The sequence below is a fragment of the Eutrigla gurnardus genome (assembly GCF_963514095.1).
Source record: "Eutrigla gurnardus genome assembly, chromosome: 16".
Classification (NCBI taxonomy): domain Eukaryota; kingdom Metazoa; phylum Chordata; class Actinopteri; order Perciformes; family Triglidae; genus Eutrigla; species Eutrigla gurnardus.
The window spans coordinates 5,619,306-5,635,512 of NC_139927.1; the positions used below are offsets into that span (position 1 = coordinate 5,619,306).

The 16,207-nt window shown below is 46.9% G+C and overlaps 2 protein-coding genes across 3 annotated transcripts in view; one reads left to right on the forward strand and one right to left on the reverse strand.

Moving 5' to 3' along the window:
* Positions 1-16,207, forward strand: part of rhov (ras homolog family member V) — a 142,498-nt gene that overhangs the window by 101,927 nt on the left and 24,364 nt on the right. The window lies entirely within an intron of this gene.
* The window catches only part of ino80 (INO80 complex ATPase subunit), a 32,344-nt gene that overhangs the window by 2,071 nt on the left and 14,066 nt on the right, over positions 1-16,207 (reverse strand). For both annotated transcript variants that reach the window (XM_084031175.1, XM_084031174.1), the window contains exons 28-36: positions 8,733-8,860; positions 3,926-4,020; positions 3,402-3,474; positions 2,904-3,062; positions 2,705-2,807; positions 2,532-2,620; positions 2,197-2,355; positions 1,711-1,882; positions 344-559 (exon numbers count right to left, since the gene is read on the reverse strand). In XM_084031175.1, coding sequence (XP_083887301.1) covers positions 344-559; positions 1,711-1,882; positions 2,197-2,355; positions 2,532-2,620; positions 2,705-2,807; positions 2,904-3,062; positions 3,402-3,474; positions 3,926-4,020; positions 8,733-8,860 — 1,194 coding nt within the window. The remainder of the gene's footprint in view (positions 1-343; positions 560-1,710; positions 1,883-2,196; positions 2,356-2,531; positions 2,621-2,704; positions 2,808-2,903; positions 3,063-3,401; positions 3,475-3,925; positions 4,021-8,732; positions 8,861-16,207) is intronic.

A 16,207-nucleotide genomic window follows, 5' to 3' on the forward strand; every position in this document is an offset into this window, starting at 1 on the left:
CGTGATACGTATCGTATCGTGACCAAAGTATCGTGATACGTATCGTATCGTGAGGTTCTTGCCAATACTCACCCCTAGTGTGTGTGTGTGTGTGTGTGTGTGTGTGTGTGTGTGTGTGTGTGTGGTTGTCTGGGTGTGTGGGGACAGCTGTTGTCACGGCAACGGCATCACAACCCTTGGTCCAATTTGGCATTGCGGCTGGTGTGATCCCATCGCAAGAAGTTGTCTAGTTAATAGTTACATTGTTTTGGTTTCATTCTGTTTCTGTGCAGGTGTGCATCATAGATTGTATAAAAGGTAGATATGTAGCCTGTGTGACCTCACCGATACGCTCTTCACTCACCTTTAGAAACACTGTAACCGTAAGCAGCATAAGCCGCCGCAGAGGCAGCAGCCGCGCCGGCCATCGCCCCCGCCATGGCCGCCGCGCTGCCCGCCGTCGACTTGCGCCCGCGTCCTTTCCCTCCGGACTTCCCCCCGCCTCCCGATCCTTTAGGCCGCCCCCGACTCCGCCCGGACCTGCCTCTGCCCGGACTGATCGTCTCTGAGGCTGAAACACCTGAGGAGAGGGAAGAAAAGTCAAAAAGTTAAAACAAGATTTTTTTTTTTCTCTATTGCAGACAGATGACACAGAAAACAAGTTCGGCATTAAACTACATCCCGTCGTGACAGTTTTACTTTAGTGCTGCAACCACACACACACACAGTAATCACTGCTCATTAATCATTACTCATCATTAACCTAAGTACAGGCTCAAGCAAAAGCTGGAATATTGCTCTCATTTTCCATACTGTCTGCAGATTTAGAGCCAGCGTGGTAATATGCCTAATCCCCCCCAGTGCCTTCTCCCCCTCTTCCCGACTCCCTGCTCTCTCCACCGGTCTGCCTTTTCTCTCCATTCAAACGAGCCTCCTCTGTGGCGAGATGAGCCCTTTCCTATCACCAACACCCAGGCACAGATGAAAACCCTCCCCTCCAGGACTTAATCTTACCCCTTCCTCCCTCTTCACTCCAAGTCCACCAGAAGACTCCCCCGTTCTAAACCTTCACTCTCTCTTTCAAACCTATCATTACGATGACATTCACATCCATGAAAGCTCATAGATGTGACGCTCTCCCAGCCCACTGGGCTTTGAAAATAAAAAAAATAAAAAATCTCTCTGGCTGGAGCTTCTTAGCATGACAACGAAGCATGTATTTAGGAGGGATTAGTTTATTGCAGCGCATCTAAAGTACAGATATACTGTACAAGCAATATAAACTATAGGCTGTCTGGATCCCAAAGTACGGTACGTACCGACACACTGCGGCCAAGGCAAAATAAAACCCTCCTAAATCTATATAATCAGCTGCATAATGCATGTGAGGTAAGAGACTACTCTGTCTCTGTGGACACATGCCCATTAAAACACGAGTCCTGATAGCGAAGTAGTGACCTTAACCTTAAGATTTGCTTTTCCAGGACGTTCTAACGATAGATAACACACAGGTTACACTTTATTTGGCTCAATTGGAGCTTTTAGAACGACAGATCGCATGTACTCAGATGAAATATGAACATTTTGACAGTCGTTTATCGTCTGTTATGCTCCTCTATGAGAATTTTTGTTTGTTTCTAGAAAATGTTCTGTCTTCCTAATAAAGAAATCCCACTCACTCGCACATCGAGGTCAAAGTTCGGCTAAAAACAACCTCCGTTTGTCGCTCACCGTTCATGTTGTCGGAGACGGATCCCGACACGGAGGAGGGGGAGTTGGTGGCGCGGGACTGCGGCGCCGAGGACACGGGGTCGTCCACGATGACCAGCATGTCGCTGCTGCTCTCGTCGGCGTCGGCGTCCGGCGGTAGCGAGCCGGGCTGCAGCTCGCTGCTCAGGGAGATCTGGCCGTGTACGGGAGCACACACACACATACACACAGGCTAGGGGGGTCAGAACCACGGGGCACGAGGGAACGGTGCAGAGAAGACAGAAGGAACGGCGAGGAGACGGAAGGGAGCATCGAAGGAGGCGAGAGGATAGGATACAGAGAGTTAAAAAAGAAGAGAGGGAGGAATTGTTAGAGGAAGGAGGAGAAGCCGAAGTGACAGGAGGATAGAGTGAAAGAAGAAAACAGAGGAATAAAAAATATATATTGTTCCGTAATATAAAGTCAGCCATCCTCTTCCTTCACTAATAAAGTAATTCAACTACTCACCTCACTAAAGGGACTGGGCATGGCCGAGTCCATCTCCACGCTGATGAAGGAGTCGTCTCCGTCTGCAGAGAGGTTGGAGTTGTCCGCTGAGGGCGCATGAGAGATGACCAGGTTCACCTCCTTCTTCTTCTTGTTCTCCGACTCCTCGTTCTTCCTCTGCTGCTCATTTCAAGGGAACAAGGTACAAACGAATGGGTTGGTTATGAAATATTCACTCGATAATTGTGCTCCCGAGAGAACAAATCCTAATGGAGGACAAACGAAACACTTATAAAGAGGAAACACTCATATCTAACAGCCAGAATGACAGAGATGATGCTGATGTCGGACCGTACCTTCTCAGCGTACTTCTCCCTCTTCCTCTTGCGCTCTTTCACCTTGCTGCACTCCTCCAGCTGCCTCTTTTCGTCCTGTCGCTGACGCACTACAGGGGAAAGACACAATATATTAATATATTTAGATTGTTGATTTTGTGGAAAGAAAAGTCAAAGATGCATCAAACACTCACGCTTCTTCTCCAGCTCGTCGTCGTCCAACAGCAGGCTGACCACCTCTTTGGGTTTGAGCGTGTCCGGTTTGAAGTTGCCTCCGGAGATCACCACCCTTTGGATCTTATTACACAAGAACAACAGAGCATTAATTTGCAGTTTATGAATTGGAATAGAGGTTTTTTTTTTTAGTTGTTGAATACTGAAAGTGTTTCAGACCTCGCTCTTCTCCTTGGCCCGCTGCAGGATCCGCTCCTCGATGGATCCCTGACAGATGAGGCGGTAGACGGTGACCTGCTTGGTCTGACCCAGCCTGTGAGCTCGGTCCATGGCCTGCTGGTCCACTGTGGGGTTCCAGTCACTGTCGTAGAAGATGACCTGGAGGGGGGGAAAGAATAACGCCTTTGACTTGCCGTGTTGTTATCGCTTATTTCACGGCTCAATTTGTGCGCCGACAGGCCGGACAAGCGGACGCTCCGCTTCTCTCCCTGACACTAATGACTGTGGACGCATTATCCCCAGTGAACTCCCCCTTTGACGTGACAGATGTCCCGCGTTAACAGTCATTTGTCATTGTCATGAAAGCTAATCCCACTTGAAAAGGGCTATAGGGACCCGGAGGGAGATTATCATCATCATCATCATATATATATATATATATATACAGTATATATATATATATTTTCAAGTGTTTTTCCTTCAGTGTGTGAGACTCACAGTGTCAGCAGCAGTGAGGTTGATGCCGAGCCCTCCAGCCCTCGTACTCAGCAGAAAGACAAAGATGTCCGTCCTGGAGAGGCAGACGGGGAGGATGGGAGGAGGGGACACAGAAAATGGAAAGATATTATTACAAAATGCACGTGCAGTTTCATGCCACAACATTAGGTTATGATATACATTCAGATTATATTCTCAAAACTGAGTTGAAACATGCACTTGATAACGTTGACTGGTCACACCACAAATTCTCTCACCTATAGAGAGAATCTACCCCCCCCCCCCCCCTCCCCCCCTAGAGTAACACCGGCGCCACCAAGCTGCACACTAATGTAAACCAGAGCATGGGGACTCACTCCACCATATACGCACACACACACATCAAGATTAAACCAGCCCCTGATTGTTGCAATATACAACAAGGCACGTTGACAGTTAGTTAGTGGTCAAAGAAAAAGTGGGTGTTTGGTTTCATTCACACAGTCGCCAACGCGCCGTAGATCACATCTCCGTTTTCTACCCACCGGCTCTGGAAGTCAGCCACCATGTCTCTGCGCTCCGAAATCTTGGAGGATCCGTCGAGGCGCATGTAGGTGTGCTTACGATAAACCATGTACTCCTGGAGAGACGGGACAGAGGAATGGAGGAAACTGATGAGTCACGTCTGTATCGTTGAACTGAGACCCCCACATGTATTCCTTTGTTGGCCAGAATTCTCTTGAGTGCAGTTGCAGTTCAGTGGATTGTCTCCAGAAACTAAAAATATAAAAAGCAATATACAATATATATATGAAACAGTATCTAATCCTCATCCTACTGACTGGGAGGTCATTTCTCACAACTCCTTTATTCTGTTATTCCAACTTTTCATGATTTTGTCATCAATTTGTTCCTACTGACTTTACTTTATAACATTCTTTTCTGTTTTTAGTAGCGCTTTTTAAAAAAATTTTAAAACAACATATTAGGGTCCATCCCAGTCATAAGAACCCAATTGCAGCTTAAATACCGGTAGATGAATTAAATGTTTGACATGGGTCCTAATTTGAGTATGACACGCTAAGGTTCTATTTTAGAGATTTTTTTAGAATTTTGCACAATATGCAGATTCAATTCCTCCTTTTTTACTCCACATTTTAATTCACCACATGAATAAACAGTAGTTTATTCTAGGGGACCCCAGTTGGTGGTCCTTATACAGTATGTTACATATGTTGGCAGGATGAACTGGATCCAGTCCTTCACACAAGAATAAGGTTTTTGAATATGGATTATAACTAAACCTTCCTGGATGACCTTCACTACGGTTTTCAACACCAACATCTCACAGACGTCATCCAAACGTGAAGGAACTGGAATCGTTTAGCATTTTTCTGAAGTTAAGTATGCACTGCTACTTGAGCCTTTCTGAGGAGCAGATACAGCCCTGCAGGTCTACTTGTTGAGGGGGGTCATGGTTAAAGAAATACTCATCTTTAATGTGAGAATTTCTCTGACAGAATCTTTGTGTCCAAAACATCCCAATCCCACATTTATTACGCTCATTTTCTGGAGTGGAAACCTCACCGTCGGAGCCCGGAGACACTGAGAAAATGCAGGATTTGGATACTCGATCCCCCCCAAATGTCTGCTAAGCTGTTCTGTGTTCTGTTTGTACGTGGGTGTTGGGTCTGATGGGACGGGTCCTTAAGTGCAACAGCAGTGATGAGGTGACATGTTGATCTCTCTTTAAGCACTGCCCTGAACCGCCGACCTCCTCCGTCAAACATGTCAATGTCCCCGAGCCGATGAAGCAGACGCAATTACTGGCACGCATCACAGCTCACCTCTGGCGATCATTAACGATGATATCAATGATTCGACACTATGTTTTCCGTGACCCCCACCGAACCCCCCTGTCGTGACGCTGGGGGGCCTCGGTCTCCGGCAGGGCCTGCCCTCCTGGCTCCGTTCCTAACAGCCCCATCTGCTCTGAGTGAACACTACATTAGGGACCATTAGCCCGGCGCACGCCAAAACGCTGCTAACCTTGTTGCATTGGGGTTTTGATAGCTCGCCAGCAGGATGTTGCAGATATTGTTGCTCTTTACAGAAAGCCTTACTCAGCCCTCTTTATCTTAAATAAATAATCTGCTTAAATCGGGAAAAAAAAGGAGTTTCAGAAATAGATCGATCTTGAGTATCGTCTGCAAACTTCAGCGGTGATTTTAAAGCTTGTCGGGTCTCGTTGTGGACTTTCTCCAAGAGCGTTGCCACACTGAAAGCTTTACCTCAGCAGCTGGCAACTTTCTCTTGGATATTGTTTGAGTTGGTGTTAATCAGAGGTGACACCGCTTCATTTCGGCCCGTTTCACTGATTTTGCAATTTGCTCTATTGCAGATGTTATAAATCAGGGCGTAGCTGCAGGTCAAGAATGTTAACTAACGTTAGCAGCTTATTGTAGTCATGTATGGGAGGAGGGAGGCGTGGGAGCTACGCTTAAAAACATGACGACATTTAGCTTCGAGGACTTTTACACACCAAAGTCTGCTTGCAGGTCTCAGGGAGTCAAAGCCTTTTGGAACTCCAGAAGGGACCTCAAAGTCTGATAACTGGCCCCGAGTCAGCGCGGAGGTTGAGGCGGTGTCAGCTGGGACTCACGACTACAAAATGTATTTAATTAAAAAAAAAAATCGGGATGAGAATTGTGCTGACCTCATCTCTACTTGGGGTTAGCGTCCCAAAGCTACATTAGCAGCTCATAGCAAAACACACCCAAATCTAAGAGTGAACTCTCACTGCCACTAAGTTGCATTGTGGGTAATAAAGTCAGCAGATTTTGACAAGGAAGAAGAATGCCATCCATCCATCCATCCATCCATCCATCCGAGCCTCAAAGAAGCATACCATGAAATATTCAGAATATGCTTTGTATTGTAAACTGCATCACTGTATCCTCACTTCACAAACAACTAAATCTGCTGCTGATTTTCTGGCTGCAGTACCGCCGAGTCATCGCGGGCATTCCCGTCAGCACAGCGGTCTGAGCTGCAGACTCGCAGTGCGGGTTAAACGCCGTCTAAGCAGCCACAGACCTCGAGCGTGAGGGCAGCGACTTGGCAGTCCTCCTCCGCTGTCAGCTGCTGCCAGAGAAATTCGCCAGTGTTGTTTTTTTTCCCCTCTCCAGGCCACCCGGATCTCCAACATCCATTATCCAAGTACGTGATGTCACCAGAAAGAACCAGGCAGCCGACCGGCGACGAAAACAATGACGCTAATGACAGAGATAAGAATCGGCCTACTCCTTCACTTGTTTCTCTTAAGTCACGGGTCTCGTGTTCGGGGGAAAATCAACTCTGTCTGCAGAATTTCTGATCCCCGACTGAATGAGAGGGATAATACGGTGGAGGGAAAACTGAAGCCAGATTGGCTGAAAACATGATTTCATTCGTGGATCTATTTAACCCATTAGTGGAGGAGACGCCGTCATGGCCTCCTATTACTGTGTGAGGTCACTTAGACTGTAGAAAAGGGCACTGTGATGAATCACCAGAATCCCCCCCTGGATCGGTCTACAACCATTCACTTCAAGTAGGTTATTTGGAAAAACCACAAAAACTTTGACTTTGAATGCATCGCCGGACCGAAAAAGTCCCGCCCCCTTCGTTCAGACCTCTGTTCAAATATAACAGAAAGTGTTTCTGAACAGAATAACCTACTCTGCCTTTAATATATATATATATATATATATATATATATATATATATATATATATATATATATATTTTCATTTTGAAATATTTGAAAGTCAAATTGAAAAAAAACGTGCAAATCCATATTTCAAGCTAATAAAGAAGCACATATCTGGCAGCAGGTAGAAGCAGGTTCTTGGCCTGAACACAGTATTTATCCAGCCTGCGTTATCTGATCCATCTACTCACCGTTGCCGTTCCCCCTTTGACCTTAAACACAACACATTGCCGCTGTTTCCCAGACACGCAGGAAGACGGCCTTTTAACCACCTGGGCTGGGTCCACTGCCGTGGAAACCGGCCCTGCACCGTGTGAATGGGGAAGGAATTCCCAATGACATCATGCCAGAGGCGTTTGGCTCCATGGTGATGTTTGCAACAAATATGGAGGCAAAAATAGAGTATTGCCCCGGAGCTGTCGGCACATGATCACCGGCAGCGCTGCTCCGCACAATTGTTCCACTACGGCGCGCTGACGTAGATTTTTTTTTTTTTGCAAATGATTTGAGCTTCGATCTAATTGCTCTACGACTTCAAAACAGATTACAGCGAGCCAAGAAAGTTAAACAACCGTGTTTGATGTAGTTGTTTTCTTCGGGCATGAATTTACCAGTTTACCTAAACAATATGATGACGTACCCACATTGACCTAGCAGTGTTCCCCGGACGTCTTTTCGTCAAAACGCCAAACCAGAATTCACAAAAGGCCTTATCTTTAGATCTCATATTAGTAAAGCAGCCATTAAGAAGAGACATGCATGTGACGAATCACAACTTTGTTTCTGTGCATGTGATGGGATATGTATAGATGGATGGATAAAATACATAATTTACAGGAAGTCTCATTCTTTTCATTTCCTCTCATCCGTTATACATTTAAGTTAACAAGCTTAACAGGTTTTTCCTCTCATCAGTGAAACAAACAGCATGGACGCTAGCCTTTCACGGTCGAAGCACGCTGCAATTGGCAGAACAATGAAAACAACAGGCCCTCCCATGTGGCTTAAATGTGTACTGCAGATTTAAATGTTGAATAAAAGTTTGTGGAGGAAATTCTGCTCATTTTTCCTGCGACCCACTTGTGGGTCCCGACCCCAGTCTTTGGAAGGATGCCCTTAAAAACCACCCTGCTATTTGTAATTTTAGGCTTTACCCTCATGTGTTCCCACCTTTTCTCCCACTCTGCCTCCTCGGCTACCTTTGTCTTCTGCAGGATTCCTCCTAACCCCAAAGATCTATGCCACTCCCATAGCCCCCTCTCCTCTCCACCTCCTTCCTTCCAGTCAGCCCTCCCATCTGGCTCCCTCCACTGCAGATGAGACCCAGCTAATTAGCTCTGACCTGTTAATTAGCCGTCTAATGAGTCCGCTAACGAGAGGCAGGCAGGCTTATTAGAAGAACCGGAGCTCGATACCTCGCTGGTAGAAGCCGGCCGGTTAAACAACTGGCTTGGAACAAACAAATCTATTCTAATTACATGTTAAAGTTGTGTTTTCAGAGAATAAACGCATCTCACTCATATTTCACGGTTATGAAGCCTTCAATTATGGCCCAACTGAAAGAAAAAGGATGTTTTTAGGAGAGATGTGTGTGTTTATACCTCCAGTAGGTCTATCATGCGGGTCATTTGGGAGTAGATGAGGACTCTGTGTCCGTGGGTCTTTAGTCGACTCAACAGGATATCCAAGGTGTGGAGCTTGCCACTTTCCGTGATCAGGCTCTCCTTATCTAAAAGAGGAAAAGACAGAGAAGTGAGAGACTGATGTGACTCATTTTACACAGTCAGAATGTAAAAAAAAAAGTTAGCAAAACCTGAAAAAACACCTTTTTTTATCACTTGAAAGTGAAGAAATCACAAATCAAATCTCCTCATAGCGCTCTTTTTCCTCATCGCAAACGTACAGCAACTTATGTAACACGTCTGCTTACTGGCAGAACGCAGAAAAGCAGCCCAATCATTTCAGAGGTGATTAACTCTCCCCTAATCAATACCAGTCTTGGATAAGACGGTATTCTCTAGGATAAAGACCCTTTCACCCGAGTGGATCAGCCTGGGGATCAATCCTCCTAAATCCGTCTGATCTGGTGATTGTTTAAATGAAGCGTGTGCCCTCGCTGACCGGACTGCTGATGAGAGCGCAGAGAGTGAGACAGAGAAGAGAGAGAGAGAGAGAGAGAGAGAGAATGAGAAAGAGGGAGAAATTGTGAGAAACAGTGATTTACACTCCGTTCCACACAATGGCACAAAAGACGAACAAATAGGCCCGGCAGTTGGTCTTGGTCCCGTTACTGCCAGCACCACATCAGGTGTTCTACGGGGCCGCCAAATGACCGCGGAGAGCAAATGGCGAGCGATCTGACCCTGGGTCTGCTGTTGAAGTGGTTTCCCCCCTCAATGTCCAGCTGATGAGGAATTAACGTCATCTGGCACAATGGCAGAATGAGAAAAGGGGGCCGGGAGCCGCCATCGACCCGGCGACAGGCACACTATGGTGTTTGACCAAGGGGTCGTGACCCTGAGTAGGGGAGAACCTAAGGCCAGGTCCAGGGTCGGGTGACAGGGTCGGGCCAGGGGTTACAAGAGAGTCCCTATGGGAGAGTGAGGCTTGGCCGTCTCGCACTCGGGTTGGACACTTGTTCCCAAGCCCCTTTTGTAACAGCGAAAACCTGGACTTATAAATATTTCCCAAATGTGTTTCCTTGCTTTGTCAATGTAATGTAACCAACCGCGTTAAAATGTCGTTCCATTAATCCAAAACACATATTCAGAACGTACAAACTGACGGCTGTGATAATACACGCATACGACAACTTCCCACCACAATACGTGTGAAACCCCGAGATATGAAATCATCGCTTCGAGACAATCCAACAAACTGGATCTTTCTCTGTTTTTTTGTTTGACCAGTAGCATTCTATGCTAATGTGTACTCAGGCTGAACCCTGACCCGCGACCCCTTTAGCATGGCCACCCCAAAACAAGGTCAGGCCCTGTAGAGGTGTTAAAGAGGAACTAATAGAACAGATGAACAGGGGAAACACTCTGGGGAGGCTTTGGAGGGCTCACCTACAGGTCACTGTGGAGGCCGTCAGCCTGTCAAATGCATTTGGCGCCTGGTCTCACGCAGTCCGGGAGTTCCTGCGTGTTCACGGGATGCGATCTGAATCAACGTTCTATTCATGTCTTTCATTTAACTCATTCGTTTTTTTAATCTCCAGACAGGCGGGGTGTATGACGGGCAAAGTGTATCTGTTTTCACTATTGTAGATTAGAGCCCGACCGATATATCGGAGGGCCGATATTAGGCATTTTCCAAACTATCAGTATCGGCATTTATAACGGCCGATAAATGAATATTTTAAAAATAAAATAAAAAACGGACTAAACACCCTTATAGAACTTAACAGAATTTGTCTCTAGTCTTGTTCGAAGTTATATTTATGAAGCTAACCAAGTCTTATAATACTGGTAACTTTGTGTTTGGTTGTTGTTATTGTTTGGACTTTAAGTATTATATCTTAAGTTTGTATTTTTATACATTTTATTTATCAGAACTTTAATATATTTTGATGTTCCTCTGTTCCTTTGTGACAATAAAATAAACAAGTTTATTTTTAAACTGCATTATTATTTTAGTGAAGACTTAATGTTTTTTTACGCGTTTCTGAAATAAAAAAATATCGGCCGATATATCGGAATATCGGATTTTTAAATCAACAAACATTTGTATCGGTATCGGCCTTCAAAATCCTTTATCGGTCGGGCTCTATTGTAGATTAAATGGACTAAAACAGAGGTCTTCAACGTTTAAGGCCAATAACAATGTGTAGTGCAGCCTATAGCACCATGTATAACAGTACTTTGTAATGATGTATGTATACAGTAATAATTGTTGACAGATTAATATTTTTCTATTTTGGCATTTCTACATCACAATTTCACTACATAATATTAAAAAAACAGGAAGATTTATATTTGCTTAATATAGGTTGTATTCATGTTTTTTTTGGACATAATTAAAAAGATTTGTGATAAAGACAGAAAAAGACGGGACATGGGGGATAATCAAAGGCACTCATAGAGCCGACTTAACTATACTTTTACTTGTTGGTATGTTACACATAGCTGTGGCTCAGTTACCAAGAGGCCACCACACCGCAAACCCCAGAGATACACAAACAGCGTAATCCTGCCGTCAAAAGGCCTGTAATTGGCGATGGCGTCCCGAAAGTGGACGAATCTAAGAGCAAAAAGGAAGCGAGCGTGAGACGTTGCTGAGGATGAGGCATGTGCGGAGAAGAAGAAAGTCCAGACGTGGAGTGAAGGGGGGGTATGTGTGGTGGCTCCGGCATTAGCGAGGCGGCATTAGCGAGGAGGCGGCGGCGGCGGCGATGATGGTGGTGAAGTTCAGACGTGGGCCTCCTCACCACAGGTGCCAGTCTAACCAGAGTCAAGGGCACCGAGCGGCGCTGCGGGGCCTCGCCGCCAACCCACCCACATGCAAAACCACCACTTGGCAAAGACGCAAACATATACGGTTGCTATGCTCGACCCCTGCCGACCAATCCGTTGGTGGTCAGCGGATTATATTTAAGCCTCCAGACTCCGATGTCATGTTTGAAGATGAGGTTTTTAAAGCCCCTACCTAAGGATCGCTGTGGCCAAACAGGACCGAATGTTTGTATGTGTTTAATCTAATTCTTGAATGGCACAAAGTGTAAATCTGAAAATCCCATATTAAGCAGTTGGAGGCTATTATGTCTCTGTGAAGAGACATGTCGGCCGGGCTAATCCTTTTGTTTATGCCTACGGTGATTATGAAGACCATTAATAGGAGCGCTGCTCTGCTCCTTATGGAAGCCACATTGTGATATATGCCGACGATAACGCCTTCGTTTTGATCTTTGCATACCAGCTGAGGGGATCACATGATCACCAACATATTTGAAACTAGCATTCAACCTACGGAGAAATGATTGGAATGAAAAAGACGCTATATTATCAGAAGGAGAGCAGAACAGAAATGACGAAACCGGCCCGATCCGAACTCCCTAAAGCCCAGCGATGTGGCTTTACAGCGGAGAGGTGGCCGAGTTCAAAACATTTAGAGCTGCATACCAAAAAAAAAAAAAAATCCCCATTTCTAAATATCGCTGCCATACCCTATAAAAGCGGAGCCAAGAGAATGAACGATTGGGATTTCGGGAGGGCTTTTGGTTCGTCTCGTTCCAGCATAACACTTATGGCTTACATTATAAGCTACATGTGGCTGCGGTGAAATGCATGATCGTTGGTCCATAAATGGGATGTAGTCACCGTGTATGAAACGTGATTCATCCGCCGCTCAGGAGGATTAAATCAACATGTCTATATGTCTAACTCTTCATGAGGAGTTTACGTAGTTATATCCTCAAAAGCTGCAGGAAAAAACAAACCGCAGGGCATTTGGGATCCCTTACTGGAGCATTTAGATGATAACGCACACAAAAAACAACTTTCTAATTGTGGACTGACAAGGACGAGGTCTGCGATAAGACCACACCCCAAAAACACAAGCAAATCCCATGTGGTGTCACACCACTCTGCTGTTGCTATGGATACACATATCAAGCTTCACCACCTGCCCTGCTCCCCTCCTTTCACAGCACCCCCCACCCGCCTAAATCCAATCCAGTCTAACAGCGGTATTCACCCGGCCAGCCCTCCCCATCTCCTCCCATCCTTACCTCCTGCTGGCAGATTAAGCTACACTCCCCTGTCCCTCCTCTCTCTCTCCCCCCTTTCTATCACATCCACTGCTCCCCTCTGGATCCGCTGCTACTAGAAACTCTCCCTCCCGCACCCCTCTATACACCCTCTCTCCCTCCCCCTACTGTCTGTCCCCCGACAGTGTAATCCAATCCCTGTAGGGCCAGAGCCAGGGGCCTGACACGGTCCTGACCCAATTAGAGGCCTGCTGCCAGCTAATTAACCCCGGCCCAGTCCTGGTGCCTGGCGCCTGATACTCCCAAACCAACTACGGCGCTAATTTCATTAATACGCCACTACAATCTTCTGTCCTGTCCGCTCTGCTGCCAAAAGCCAAAGAGCGGAGCCGCCCTAACCCGGGAGGGGAGCGGACCAGATGCGATCGGGGGGGGGGGGGGGGGGAAGGAGGAGACAGGCAGCAGCGAGATTGCAGCATGGAGAGGGAAAAAAAAGAAGAAGAAGTCAAGCTGATGAAAGAAGATAGATGGATGGTTATGTGAGAAAGAGAGACAGATGGGGGGGCCACGGAGCAGGTCGAATCACCGATCGAACCGAGCGTCAGCCCCTCGCTGTATAATGATACATTACACTGTGCAATCAATAAGTCAATGGGCAACACTTGTTCAGCACTGGCTGATGATGGAAATATTAGCCCCGACACTACTTTGCTGCTCCCGCATGTATCGACGGGAATCAGACTTAAACTTAATTTTCCACGCAGAAACAGCATGACTACGGCTAAGAGCCAGATGCCAGCGGGAGGGTTTTTTGGGGATGCTCGGAGATTTTAGGCTTCTCATTTTGGAAGGGGGGCTTCGTGAAAACTTTACACAACAACACGGAAACCTGGAGCCAACTTGACAAAACATGCATTTCCGAAAAAAAAGCCCCAAAACCACTTGTAGCATATATTTATATTGCATATGTTTTATGTATATTTATGGAACATTCATCACCGCCTCCCCTCAAAAATGCAGAGGAGAAGATCCCGGTTTTCCAAGGAGTCGTTAAGCAGGGGAAGAGACACACAGTCGCTGGGGGGAGGGGGGGGATCTCACCACATGAACTCTGTCATTAAGATAGATTACCGCTCGTTACCCTCCTCGGCCCGCGCTGCCTTTACATGCACCGCAGCTGAAAGCTAGTTGGCCGAGGGACAGCGTGAGCGAGATGCTACTTGGCTTCCATGTTCGAGGCTATCACAGGAGCTATAATGTGGCTAATGTCTCCCCCTTCAGTCTACTTTGGGATCCAAGTTTCTTAAAGTGCGAGTGAACTGGCCTTTTTCATCTTACATCAATTGGACGAGGAAATTAAAACGATTTTTTTCCCGCTTCCTAAATTTGACAGACGGGTTACCGGTTGCCAGTTTAATGCACAGACAGAGAGAGGGGCGATGTGGTGAAGCCGACTGTCTGTGTTGTTTTGTGCCTGTCTGTCTATCAGAGAGGGAGGGGGGGGCTTCCTGCCATTTTGCTGGAGAGCAGAGTTTCTTTGAAGGGACAGGAAGGCAGAGCAGCATTTCCCACAGCCTGATGTGGGCTTCTGGGCTAGACCCGACTCTCTCTCCCTCTCTCACCCCCCCCCATACATGCATTTGAATCCAGTCATTAAAAACAAGACGCACGGAAATAAAGTCCCGTACCGTCTCCCTTCATACAGAGGCCCTCAGTCGGGCCCCCCTCCAGCTCACAACACAGCTCGAAAAAGACAGTCGGCGCTGCTATGGTGAGAAGGCCGTCATTTTGTGGAGCGGTCCCGTCTAATTACTGGGAGCGATGGAGGGGCCACACAGACAGACAGCAAAAGGTTATTTCTGTGTCACGCTGGAATGTTCTGCAAATAATCCTGCAACAAAGCTCGTTTTTAACCTGATGCATAACATTTCTCTGCATGAAATGTGTCTATATGTGAACAAGACCAGCATGCACTTATAGTCAAAACCTCTCCTCCTGCATGACTGACACCCTGCATGCACGGTCTCATTGACTGGCTGCAGCAGTATCACATACTTTTTATGGTTCTTTGTTTTAATCAAAAAAACATCTATCCTCCAGGGAAAACCTGCCATCACAATAAGGTCAAAAACAAATAAATCTGACGTCCTCAGACATTACGACCTCAATTGTTTTCCCCGATTCCTAATAAGGCCTCTGATTAGATTCCTCCGTCGATATCAGTGGGCAGCCGTACTCACGCCATGGCGCTCAAAACAAACAGTCATTCAGCTCTGCCATTTGTTCTGAAAAGGTGTGGGGCTGGGAGTGCGGCGAGGGAGGGAGGGTGGGAACCTTCAGCTGGGCTACTGTACATATCTGGGCCTTGATGTGGCAACAATGCGTTCAGCGGAGGACGGGTGCCGGAGTGTTGGGTCACTTCCTTCCTACCGAGGCTGAGAACGAAGTGGGAGACCAGACGGGCCGAGAGGCCTGTGGCCAGATAACTGATTTCAGATCAGCGGCCCGGTCCTGTCTGTTAAGCGGGGAGAGAGGCGGCGGCGGAGGTGAGGGCTTGTCCTCGGGCCAGCGTGCGAAGAAAAGGCAACCCCGGCGAGCGTGGGAGAGTGTGTGTGGTGAGAGGTGAGAGACACTTCAGGCCCCGTGTGAGCCCTGCAACGGACCCTCACACACACACAACTACACGCACACACACACTCACACACACACACACACACAGACGGACCATCTATTAGTGTTACCTAACTAAGCACTTGAACAATGACCAGTAGCTAAACTTCCTCGCTTTGTCTGCCTCCGTATAACTTCACAAGAGCTTTCAAGACCGTTCTCACACAGACACACAAATACTTGTTTTTGTTTCTCACTTTTACACACAAACACTCTCACGAGCACATGTATACACCGATGGGTAAATAAATTAAGGTTGCGTTACTATTGCAATCTGCGAGAGGGTGTCGTGTCTACGGATGTTAAAAATCCGACAAAATAAAAGCATTGCAGGCTTATAGAAAATGGACACACTCGTCCAATGTCTGCTGCCACACAAACACCAAAAGAGAGCAGTCATCATAATCCACGACGGAGGCCGTTTATCAGACGCCGAAGGGGGCTGAGCAAGGTCAGTGAGAAGGGAAGTGTTGTCTGTAAAGCCGTAATGGCCTCTCTCGCCCTGGACATCCATCAGTCATCTGAACCCTTGGCAGCGAATCAGCTCCCACTCCGCTCCGGCTGACCCCTTCAGCTCAACGAGCCGGAGCTCTTCCGATAAAAGGCGCTGGTAAAGCACACGTACGCACACGGCCCTGTGTGCGCGCCGCAGCGGAAATGGCTGGTATGCGTTAATGCAAGTGAACGTCTGGTGCAGGA